At 29.6% G+C, this 12,190-nt stretch overlaps 1 protein-coding gene across 1 annotated transcript; it reads right to left on the bottom strand.

The window, feature by feature from the left end:
- Nucleotides 1-6,138: 6,138 nt before the first annotated feature.
- Nucleotides 6,139-8,385, bottom strand: LOC146901062 (caffeoyl-CoA O-methyltransferase 5-like). The gene is made up of 3 exons (XM_085739400.1): nucleotides 7,278-8,385; nucleotides 6,814-6,945; nucleotides 6,139-6,718 (listed from the first exon to the last, which is right to left on the bottom strand). Exons 1-3 carry the CDS (start codon nucleotides 7,413-7,415, stop codon nucleotides 6,425-6,427), a joined length of 564 nt encoding a protein of 187 aa, XP_085595526.1. The 5' UTR covers nucleotides 7,416-8,385; the 3' UTR covers nucleotides 6,139-6,424.
- Between the last annotated feature and the right edge of the window lie 3,805 nt (nucleotides 8,386-12,190).

Raw genomic sequence — 12,190 nt, 5'->3', positions numbered from 1 at the left:
ACTGTTTTATGAAAACTTTATCTTGAACATACATTATATTTTTATTTTCTATTTCTATTGTTTTGGTTTTTATATTAATACCTACTTTAAAAATTCATGGTTGTTTTAAAGGTTGTTACACAAATGGTTGTTCGAATAATACACCTATTTTGCAAAGAATAGTGATATATGTACAACTATTTGGGACAATTTTGACGACAACTTTCATTTTCTCTCTTCTCGTTGGTCCAAAACAATATAGAGAGAGAGAGACAAATGAAGAGAGAATTAGAATGTAATGTGAGTATGAAAGAGAAAATTGTCAAAAAAAATTGTTAAAAAATAATTGTACAAATATCATTTCTCTTTTGTAAAATATAAATCAACTTTTTATCAATTGAACCAACGGACATAGTGTATGATACACAAATCTTTTCATTCTCATTAGAGTAATATAATCTAAAATAATCTTTAAAAATGTTCCTACAGCTAAGAAGGCTTAATAAGTAGGTAGATAACATAAAAGAATTTATTTGAAATCCTGAAACTTGATTAAGTTTACATTTGTACATATAACTTATTTAAAATTTATTTAAAATATTAAATATAAAAAAAATAACATGACACTAAATGATGAGATGATGATGAATAAACATGCAACCGAACTTTAAAATACTAACAGATTGTTCATCTACATAGATTCCTTTCCATGAAATTCCCCGAATATATTATACACAATTATTAGTAATGCCATCGTTTAGGAAGGACATTGTATTGTTGCACATTAATTTTATGAGAAATTAGTCACTTTAGTTCCTGAATGAGAAATGAGTAGTCACTTTAGTCCCTGAATGCAGAGAAATTGCAAAACAGTCCCTGAATGTAGACTCTGTTGGTCAATTTCTGGGACTAAAGTGACTAACGGAGTCTACATTCAGGGACTAAATTGACTAACAGAGTTTGCATTCATGGACTAAATTGACTAACAGAGTCTACATTCAGGGACTATTTTGCAATTTATCTACATTCAGGGATTAAAGTGACAGCTCATTTCCTATTCAGGAACTAAAGTGACTAATCTTTTTAATTTTATAGGCCTGCGTTGTTGTCAACCTAATAGCCAGGGGGACATGTTGCAAAATGAAGTTTTTTATTCAACTACTATGCCAATAGGAAATAGAAAATGAAATATAATTCAATGATATTCATTAAACTTTTGTAAATCTTATTGACGTGGGTGGCACTAGGTTGCTCACAGAATAAAAACATAAAAGTATTAATTAGCTCATGTCCTACAGATATAAAGATTAGATAGCAAGGACAAAAATAAATAAATGAATATATAGGTAGTAAGGAACTTGGTCCCGGGGAGGTTAGGTAGCAAGGAACTTGGTCTTGTATGTGGTAAGTAGCTTAGGTTCGTTTACTATTCAATAAAAATATCTTTAGTTCTCATTTTCTAAAATTTTGTGTTTCTTAAATTAAGGAGAAGGAAACTTGTATAGTGCATGATTGTGATAGATAGAAGGTGAAAGTTAAAGCTGAGAAGAATGCATTTGAAAAACAATAAGAATAATATTTTTGCATTGTAAAGATTGATAATTTATCCGCCAAAATTTGCTAAAATAGTAAAAATGCTTCTCAAATTGAAGTGTGTCTATCAAAATAGTATATCTATTCATTTTTCCATTAGAGGGTATGAAGTGATATGTGAACGGCTTACGTGAGTGATGATAGAGTATCATATGATATTTTAGACTATATTTTTAGTTATTTTATTTGTGTTTGAAGATAAATAAGAGGTTAATTAGAGGAGTTGTCTATGATTTGAGGAATATTTTATATTGTTTTCATTTGAGTTTATTGTAATTAAGTTTCTTCTCTAATCATGCAACTTCATAGATATTTTGAGTCTTTTTATCGAGAAATCATGTAAATCGGCAAAGCAAGACACCACATGAAGAATCAAGGGATATGAAGAATGAAGATCAATGGTACTTACAATGTTTTTGAAGACAATACAAGTTGGGGAAAATTCATTTCAAGTTCCAAGACATTTCAAGAAGAAAGAACGCTCGAAAAAGGACGAAAAACTATAATATTTGCACCTCGGGGGCTGTCTAATGCGCCCTTGCGCTTTTGTTGTAGGAAAAATACATTTTCAGCTTGTTTTCGAAGCTAGATATTGGAGGAAAAAGCCCAATATTCAACACTTAACCTAGAAGTAAAGATGCATAGAAATAGAGACCCTTGCACACACTTTTATTCATTCAGAAAGTTTACGGTACAAGGCAAGGGTCAAACATTCGGAGCATCAAAGTAGGGTTTCCTCCTCCTCCTGTTCTCTAGAGTATGTTTTTCTTTTCTTTTGCTATGATCTCGGTTACCATGAGTAAGAAAACCTCTAAGATTATGGTTCTAAGATGAACTTCTATTTATTTATTGGATTAAATTAATGTAATTTCTTTATTCATTATGATTTAAGTTATATTTGATTGTCTTATTTTTCATCGATTAAATCTTTTAGAAACAGGGTTAAGGTTCATAGACTAAGTCAGGGCCGGCACAAGGCATAGGCCGGGGGTGTGGCGGCCTATAGCTCATGCCCATGGGGGGCTAAAAAACTTTTTAATAAGGGGGGTGTATATATAAATACGTTTTCTAAAGGGGGTTTATATAGAAAAATTTCCAATGAGGGTCCCAACCCTTTATCTGACTTCAGCCCAGTAGCCCTTTATCCTTTTTAGTTTATAATCCAGCAGTATTTCATTTTCACACCCCTAGCCCAGTACTTTCCTTTTCACACTCCCAATCATTTCTTTGGTCAAAACGCAAAATTTAAAAGTAAAACGTAAAATGCAGAAGCAACATGTAAAACGCAAAATCTCTACTCCTTTCTAAAGACTAAATTTTTTTTATTTATTTTGAGAATGTTCTTTTGTGTTTCAAATTGAAACGAACTCGAATTTGTATTTAGATTTCATAATATAATAATATGACTTTAATCATTAAAGTTTCATGTTATAGACATCAAATTTAGTCTTTTGTGATTTTTTTATAAGTAACATCAAATGATAAAATGTTTTCATGTTAATGGGTGTGAGAGAAGTGTAGTTTACTTAGCTTTCTTGGATTTGGTTCGGCCCACAAACTTTTTTTTGATAATAATATATAAGGCGATGTGTATTTAATACATAATGTTTTGGGGTGTCAGCATAGCTGAGATTTCAAAACATTGTATTATGGTATTTTGGTGACAAGAGATGTCAATCGCCATGATTATTGAATGTCTTATTCATCATTGATAAAAAAAATTATGATATATTATATAAGGGGCCTTTTCTCAAACTTGACCTAAGACCCATAAAGTGCTAGGAACGGCCCTGGACTAAGTCTTACGCTTTCCTGAAACGTTATATATGACATTTGCTCACGAGTCTTTAATTTATTACGGACCCTTATGGTATGAGGGCTAGAAATCTTCATGGAGTGTAAATCCTTTAGATGAGAATTTAGGATAGGCACACAAGATGTTGAGGTCAACTGATATGTCCATGGCTTTCATAATTTAGTTATGGAGGTTAAAGAGCAATCTAACCTCTGTAAGGACAAGAATATTCTTCCTACGAATGAACCATTGTTTATATAATCCTTAGGTCTTAATCAATGTGTACTTTGAATTGATCCAACAAAGAAGGTAGAGGGGATTCGAAGAATCTTAGTCACTGTTAAACATCTGAATAAAACAAACCTAATCTCGCATTGTGTAAGACAATTCATAAGGATTATCTTTTTAGATTAGGATTAGTTTTTTTTTTATCAGAAGAAAAACAAAACAAAACAAAACAAAAAATACTAAGTATCTTGGTGCCTAAAAACTCTAAAGGAGTCGGCAAACAAGGTAGAGTCTAACTGTGGAGGAAGAGCAGTCCATATCTTTAGAGTGTCAATGTTTCCAGCCTGATATTTAACTAGCAATCAACACGTCCATTATCTTCCCTCAAGGTGTGGGAAAAGGAAACCAACCAAGGAAGAGCGGAGAGCTTTCTAATGAGAACAAGATAAATTAAACCTAAAACATTAGATACATCAGACCTAAAATTAAGTGTATGCAATTGGTATCTTGGGATTAAGTGTAATTAGTTAGTTAGGTATCTAATGTAGATAATTGGTATGATTTATCTATTTTAGATACCTAACTAATTACACTTAATCCCAACACATACAAATTTTACCTACACATAATCTATAACTTTACAAGACATATGAGATGATGATAAGATGTTGCATATGTTAGCTTGATCTAGAAGCCTTTGACGTTTCTACCTTGTATCTTCCCATTTTCTCTCTCTTAAGCTCTCTATTTCTCTAAAATTTTCTAATGAATGAATGAATTTGAGTGAGGCTGCAAGGCTCTATTTATAGGTTCTAGACATGGTCCTTCGTCGGTCAAGAGTTTAGTTTGCTAGATGAACAACAATTTTTGCTCAATGGGGCTCTACCACTTCAGCCAAGTAGGGCTTTCAGATCGCATTTTCTCATTGGGCGAGTCCTCTCCTTTGTTAGGTGAAATTCTAGTTCTTCCAATTGGGCCTTTAGACAACCATTTTTCACTAGGTGAGGTACTTCCTTCATTGGGTGATTTTCCCCTGTTTTAGGACATAGTCTCAAACTTGCATTGTTGGGCGAGTCGCTTTGCTCATTGGGCGAAGATCTTGATCTTCCTCTTTTAGGATCAATGCTTGTAGCTTTGATTCTTATTCTAGATGTTGGACATTTATGTTGGAAAAAATGGTAAAAATACAAGGAATACTAATATAAAGTTGGTATTATAATATTTACTATAATTAGGGATTTTCATGATGTTTCTTGCAAAAATAAGTTAACAAGTGTCATGCTTTACATAGGTAGACTAAAGTTCATTTGATACTTACCAACTCTCCCCAACTTAGAACTTTGTTTATTCTCAGATAAAAGTATGACAAAAAACAGGTACAGTGCAAAACCTTTAAATTTCCATAATGCATTATATTGACCATAGTTTTGTGATGAATCAAAACACTTGAAGTTTGCATGATTCATGAAAATGCAAGATATAAATCAAATCTTATGTATAGCATTGGACTAAAATATGAATAGACTACTTATTTAAAGTAAGATTCCAAATACTTGAACTCATGGATGATCAGTTCTAAATCACTTAATGTCACTAATAAATACACTTTGTGGTTGGTGTTTCACTCAAAGCAAATGCATATACATCAATTATATTTTGAAATACAACTTAAGTACAATAATCAAATATACACGTAGTCATAGACCACTAAGGTCATTCTTAGGGTTGTAACGCGGTCAGGCTAAAAGAAATTAGGCTAAAGTGCAACTTTGGCCCCTTATCTTTCAAAAAGTTGCGATTTTGGCCCCCTAACTTTGAAAACTACAAGTTTGGCCCCTTAACTTTGAAAACTGCTGAGAAGGCGACACGTGTCCAAAAAAAGGGGTCATTTTGAAAAGATAAGGGGCCATAATCGCAACATTTTGAAAAGATAAGGGGTCAATAGACATATTTCCCTTAAGTTAGGGGGTTAAAAGAGCATATTTCCCTAAACATGGGGGACCAAAATTGTAGTTTTCATACTTAGGGGGCCAAAATCGCAACTTTTTGAAAGATAGGGGGCCAAAGTTGCACTTTAGCCAAGAAATTATTGATTTTCTGAAATTCTAAGCCATATTCTCTTATCATTCTTTACCACTATCCTTTTATTCTCTTGGTGATAATGTTAGCTAGACAACTTTTCTCTTTGGAGAGTTCTTTTTCGTTTGAATTTCTTTTGTATTTGTGTTGACAAACAAATATTCAACTTTTTTGTTGATATTTACGGTCACCTGTTACTTTTATTCGTTGATCTTTTTATCAAATCTTCTCCAATATATTATATTCTCTGTGATCTTTCTAATTCTAATTCAAATTCAAACTCATTATAGATGGAACACTTCTTGCAATGACTTTACTTTCCTCTCTTAGAAAAAATTTCATTATGGATTGAAATTTTTTTTGGCCTAACTTCAGATTAATTAGGGTCCATTCTCCCTAAAAACCGGAGAATAACACCAAAAAAATCAAACTCATTAATATATAAAATTTAAAAATGTATAACATAGAAGATACTAATATATAAAATATATATAATATGATACACTCCAAGTAATAAACTTGATGCACTCAAATCTTCTCATATATATTATTATCCTCGGGCCGGTTAACATTACCCTTTTATAAATTAAAAATCTATAAAATTTATTTCAATCATACACTCCACAAATCTACTTAGTAACACAAGACTTGATTGTTGCTGTTATACAGCCACATCTTTATTAAAAGTTTAAATACTTATGATAAAAATCCAAACATTATCCATGCAAACAAATTGCCAAGCAGGATAGATTAGTAGATGCGACGACATAAGGTAATTCCATCACCTACCGAGAGCTGACAAATTTCAATCCTTAAATCTTGAGCTAAATACTTGTTGAACTCAATCACATAACCACGGAAATTCATAATAAAACTATGCATAGGTGCATCAGGTGGAGCTGCCACTGATCCAACCCATAAGGTATTATCATATCCAATCAATCCCCCAATTTTAACAAGATCAAGCACCCTCTTGTGATAGTTTATGTAGTTATTCTTGTCAGCATCCACAAAAATAAAGTCAAATGCTCCCTTGTTATTTTCCTGCAAAATTAATGGAGTATTTTTTATTCTTAAGTTTGTAAAACGTGCATGGATAAAATCAAATTAATCATGTTGGTGAGAAATTATGTACGCACATCTTGAAGAAGTTGGTCAAGAAGAGGGAGAGCAGGTCCTTGTCTAAAGTCAATCTTGTGAGCCACTCCAGCTTTTTCAATCATGGGCAATCCCAGCTCATAATATTCACGACTCATGTCAACAGCCAACACCTAATAAAATGAATCAGCCATGAGTTACACATGAAACAAAAAGATAAGTTTGAAATGAACTCCACTAAAAAACATAGAGGAGTGATTACAATTTACAACACCATTTCTTAAATATTTTCTCCTGTCATTTTTATTACAGACAAATGGATCAACAAAAGTTGATGTATTTTATCTATATTATGAACCAAATACATTAAATTTTGTTGATCGGTTTGTCTCTTATAAAAAGAACTGGATGAAGTAATTATTCGAAATCACAACTACGTACAATATCAGTCAACAAAATACAATTAAAAACTTTATCCATTATATAATATAAGTTGGAGCCTCACCTTTCCATCCTTGGGAAGAGCAAGAGCAGTGGTGAGTAGAGAGTAACCGGTGTACACACCAATTTCCATAGTATTTTTAGCATTGATGAGCTTGATTAACATGCTTATAAGTTGTCCTTCATCAGCGGGTATAGCCATAATTTTTCTGTTTTACAACATTGATATTTTATATTTATACTATATATAAAGAAAACTACCCCTTTCAGCACACTTTTGGGTTGGAATTTTCTTTCCAAAAATACCCTTAATTTTAAATACAAATAGCCAATTATAAAATAACACGTGGATTAATAATCAATGTCACTAATCGTCACCATTAACTTTCTTTTACCACCGTTAACAACAGATCAAACTCACAAAAAGTTTAAAAATTATATTTGCATTCTTTATGTCTTTTCTCATGAATTCAAATCGATCCAGAATTCATCATAGTACCCTCTGATCACATCTCATCACCTCTAAAAAATTAGAAAGTTCCAGGGCTCACGAACTTGATTAATACTTCTGAAGCACCATTGAATGGAATATCTTTAAGGTCCACTTCATGAATTGAATATCTTTCTGTATTATCCTTCGAGCATTTACTTTCCGCCAACATTACAATTCAAGCTTTGTTTTTACTTTTTTTTGTTAGAAGAATGAATGAATCAGAATTTGAGAAAATAAAAGTTGAACAATAATCACTTATGAAAAAAAAATAATCCAAATTTATGTTTTTTCCTGCTTTATTTCTCACGAGTCTATGAGTTTTTCTAATTTTTTTTTAAAGAAAAATAATAGCCGATGAGGATTGGATTATAAATCCTCTAAAAAAAATTAGTAACAAACGTGAGCAAAAAATATTGTTAAAGATTGAACTTTTAATCCTCTAAAAAAAGATTAGTAACAAACATGAGCAAAAAATAAAGTTAAAGATTAGACTTTAAATCCTCTAATAAAATATTAGTAACAAACGTGAGCAAAAAAAAAGATTAGTAACAAACTAAGCAAAAAATAATGTTAAAAATTGGACTTTAAATCCTCTGATAAAAATATTAGTAACAAACGTGAGCAAAATATTATGATTCAAAATCTTTTAGAAAAAGATTTGTTAGCACTATATTAAATGGACTATAAATCCTCTAAAAAAAGATTAGTAACAAACGTGAGCAAAAAAAAAAAGATTAGTAACAAACATGAGAAAAAAATAATGTTAAAAATTGGACTTTAAATCCTCTGATAAAAATATTATTAATAAACGTGAGCAAAATATTATGATTCAAAATCTTTTAGAAAAAGATTTGTTAGCACAATATTAAAAATATTAATAAGTAGGGTTTTCACAGTTCATAGTTCGTTCCCGCATTGTTTAGTTTTTCTCAACATCTTTCTGCCCTCTGCATCAGAATTCATAATTAACCTGTGAGTTTTTTTTTTATTTCATGTTACAACTAATCAAAGTTGATTAATTTTATGGATTATTTGATTTGCTGGTTTATAAGTGATTATGATTCAAATTATTTACGATTAATTTTAAGAATTATTTGACTTTGCTGGTTTATAATTGCTTATACAAACTATGATAGTGTGCTTTTTTTTTTTATCTATAAGCACACCTTTGCGTTGGACTTTTCTTTCCAAAAATACCCTTAATTTTAAATACAAATAGTCAATTATAAAATAATACGTGGATTAGTAACCCATGTCACTAATCATCACCGTTAACCCTCTTTTACCTCTGTTAACTAAAGATCAAACTCACAAAAAAAAACTAGCACAAAACAACAACTCATGTTACTTTTTTATTAGCCGCTTTTATGTTGTACATCTGTGTTGTTCTCTTCAATACAACCGACAAAGATTGTCAAGTATTTTCATATCCCTTCCACAAAAAACAGTATTCCATAAAGATTGGACTTTAAATCCTCTAAAAAAAAAATTAGTAACAAACGTGAGCAAAAAATATTGTTAAAGATTGGACTTTAAATCCTCTAAAAAAAGATTAGTAATAGACATGAGCAAAAAATATTGTTGAAGATTGGACTATAAATTCTCTAAAAAAAATATTAGTAACAAACGTGAGAAAAAAATAATGTTAAAGATTGGACTTTAAATCCTTTAAAAAAATATTAGTAACAAACGTGAGCAAAAAATAATGTTAAAGATTGAACTTTAAATCCTCTGGAAAAAAATATTGGTAACAAACGTGAGCAAAATATTATGTTAAAGATTGGACTTTAAATCCTCTAAAAAAATATTAGTAACAAATGTGAACAAAAATTAATGTTAAAGGGCATACCATTCCCAATGTCGGAATCTATCTTCCACGACATGATTTCAGTCATGGTCAATTATATGTAGCTTTATCGAGAGGAGTTTCTCAAAATTCAACAAAAAGTTCTCATTAATGAAGGGAAAATCTATATTATATAAATTTAAGACCCATTTCAAGTCTATATATGGAAGTGTTTTTCTCAATCTATTCTTATGACATGTGGCACTCTCAATAATATATATGAAAGTGTTTTACTCAATTGACATGTGGCACCTTAAACCAAACCAAGCAATTTGGTGAGTTTGGCAATTAATGAGATGTCATTTGTTTTGTTTTTTATTTTCATAACAATAATGTGATGCAATTGTAATATTTTTGCTTTTAATGCTTACCAAGCAAATATGGATACAAAAAATATCTTATTTCATTTTGAGATTTTATTTTAGGTAATAATAATAATAATAATAATAATAATAATAATAATAATAATAGTTTTGTTTGCTAAAAAAATAGTTTTGTTACAAAGGTTAATGATATCGATAATGGTAGAAATATATTTTGTTTGCCAATGACGATAAAAAAATGGAATTGAATATTTGTGATTTAGTGACTAATTTTTCAAATAATATTTTTTAGGTAACTAAGTTTCGAAATATTTTTTTTTTGTTTCCTCAACGAGGATGAGACCAAGACTGATTTTCATGTTTGGTTTCGTAGTAGTAGTAGTAGTAATAATAATAATTTTATTATAAATAATAATGATATCAATAGTGATAAAAATACATTTTTTTGTTAATAAGATGTAATCAATACCCAAAAATGAGTACGGTTACAATACTAATTTTTTATTGTTAATAAGAATAATCTATTTTCTATTACAATATATTAACAACAACAAAAAATTACTTTTACACAAATGAGTATTGTAATGTTTTTTTGCCAGAGTTTTTTTTTATTGTTTATGTTTGAATCATTACATATTATATAATCAGAAAAAAAAAGCTCTATTTTTTATGATACTTCTTAGCGATTCTGTTACATATTTGTGTCAAAATTACACTACCACTAACTTAGCATACAATATTTTCTCAAAAAATAAAACTTAGAATAGGAGACTTTTTTTATGATATGCTTTTAATGGTTATTAAAATAATTTATGGCAATTAAAATTTCTTCATGACCAAATAATTTCATAACCACATTGCCCTTAATAGAACAATGATTTTTTCAGAATGTTAAAAAAATAATGGTTATTTTACTAAATTACCATGTGAAACAAGTCTATAAATTAGACATATGGGTTAACATAATTTCACATCACAACTCATATCACCCTTCTTTTTTATTTTGTTTCAATTTTTATTCTTTGGTCTTTGTATTTTTTTGTCGTTATTGTCAATGCTCGAAGAGTTATATTTCTTTTATGTTGCGATTTTGATGAATCAAATGTTATTGTTCAGTTTTTTATTATTTGTTCTTCGTATTTTTTTCATTGATGTCAATGCTCCAGTAGTTATATTTCCTTTATGTATGTGATTTTGATGAATCAAATGTTCACACAAATAAACAGGTTCTTCAACTCTTCTATAAATTTTTTCTTCATCTCTCTTTTAATATTTCCCTATGACTTATTTTATTCTTCTTTATGCTTTGATGACATTGTTTATGCTCTTTTGTTTTCTTTATTATTCTGTTTAAATTTATGGATGATTCAAAGATGAAGACTATATATGTTTATTTTTTTTTTTACTTTTTTGGTTTCTATGCATATAGGTGCATTGAATTGAGATATCAGGAACAAGCACAAAAAATAAGAATATGGAAAAAAATATTTTATATAGAAACCGATTAAATGATGGTCGAGTTCAAGACACACACATTCTTCACATGAGAGCATAGATAAAACAAAATAGATTTTTTTTTAAAAGGAAAGAAAAAAAAATGACATTATGACAAACTTTGAGATTCCGAAAAGAATTAGTCGGTTTTAGTAGAGAATCTAGACTAATTTTCTACTAGGATGAGTCCCTCTTTTATGTCTTTTATATAAAGAATGATTGTATAGTTTTCTGTTACGATTTATATGTAATGGACTAAAAAAATGGAACAAAGAAGTATTATAATGATATTAGTTAATATGCAACTTAATTCTCATTTTCATGCTTTTTACTACAATTATTTCATAATTGAGTTCATCATTTTCTCCATTTCTTTATGTCAGTTTAGTCGAAATAACAAATAAACATCAAACACACACAAACACTATCAAATGACAACACCTAAATTTCAATCCCAAACGAGCAATCCCGTCCTATTTTCTTCAGTAAATTTTATATTCATTTCTTGCTTCCAAATTTTAGTGTTTGTTATGATTTTATATTCAATAGTTTGTTTAAAAAATGATTTTTCAATCTAAAGTTGAGGAGAAAACTATGGAAATTATTTACTCGACAGTAATCAATAGCAATAATCTTGATTGAGATAATTAATTCATCCGTTACATCATCATATTTGTTGTGATGTAAATGATAATTAATAAAAAATAAATGATTGACTAATATAGTTACACGCATTCATTCATTTTCACATAAGAGTAGAGAGGAAACTTTTTTTTTTCGAGAAAAATTTAAGATTGTCATGGATTGAAACTTTGATAAAA

This window comes from Medicago sativa, chromosome 8, assembly GCF_051527215.1.
Source record: "Medicago sativa cultivar Bolivia chromosome 8, Bolivia_mono, whole genome shotgun sequence".
Taxonomy (NCBI): domain Eukaryota; kingdom Viridiplantae; phylum Streptophyta; class Magnoliopsida; order Fabales; family Fabaceae; genus Medicago; species Medicago sativa.
This window is presented reverse-complemented; position numbering and strand designations above follow the sequence as displayed.

Excerpts from the sequence above, each read along its gene's own strand:
- LOC146901062 (XM_085739400.1), bottom strand. The coding sequence starts at position 7,415 with ATGGCTATACCCGCTGATGAAGGACAACTTATAAGCATGTTAATCAAG. Across the intron at positions 6,946-7,277 it reads CTCTTCCCAAGGATGGAAAG|GTGTTGGCTGTTGACATGAG; the intron begins GTGAGGCTCCAA and ends TCATTTTATTAG. Across the intron at positions 6,719-6,813 it reads TTGACCAACTTCTTCAAGAT|GAAAATAACAAGGGAGCATT; the intron begins GTGCGTACATAA and ends TTAATTTTGCAG.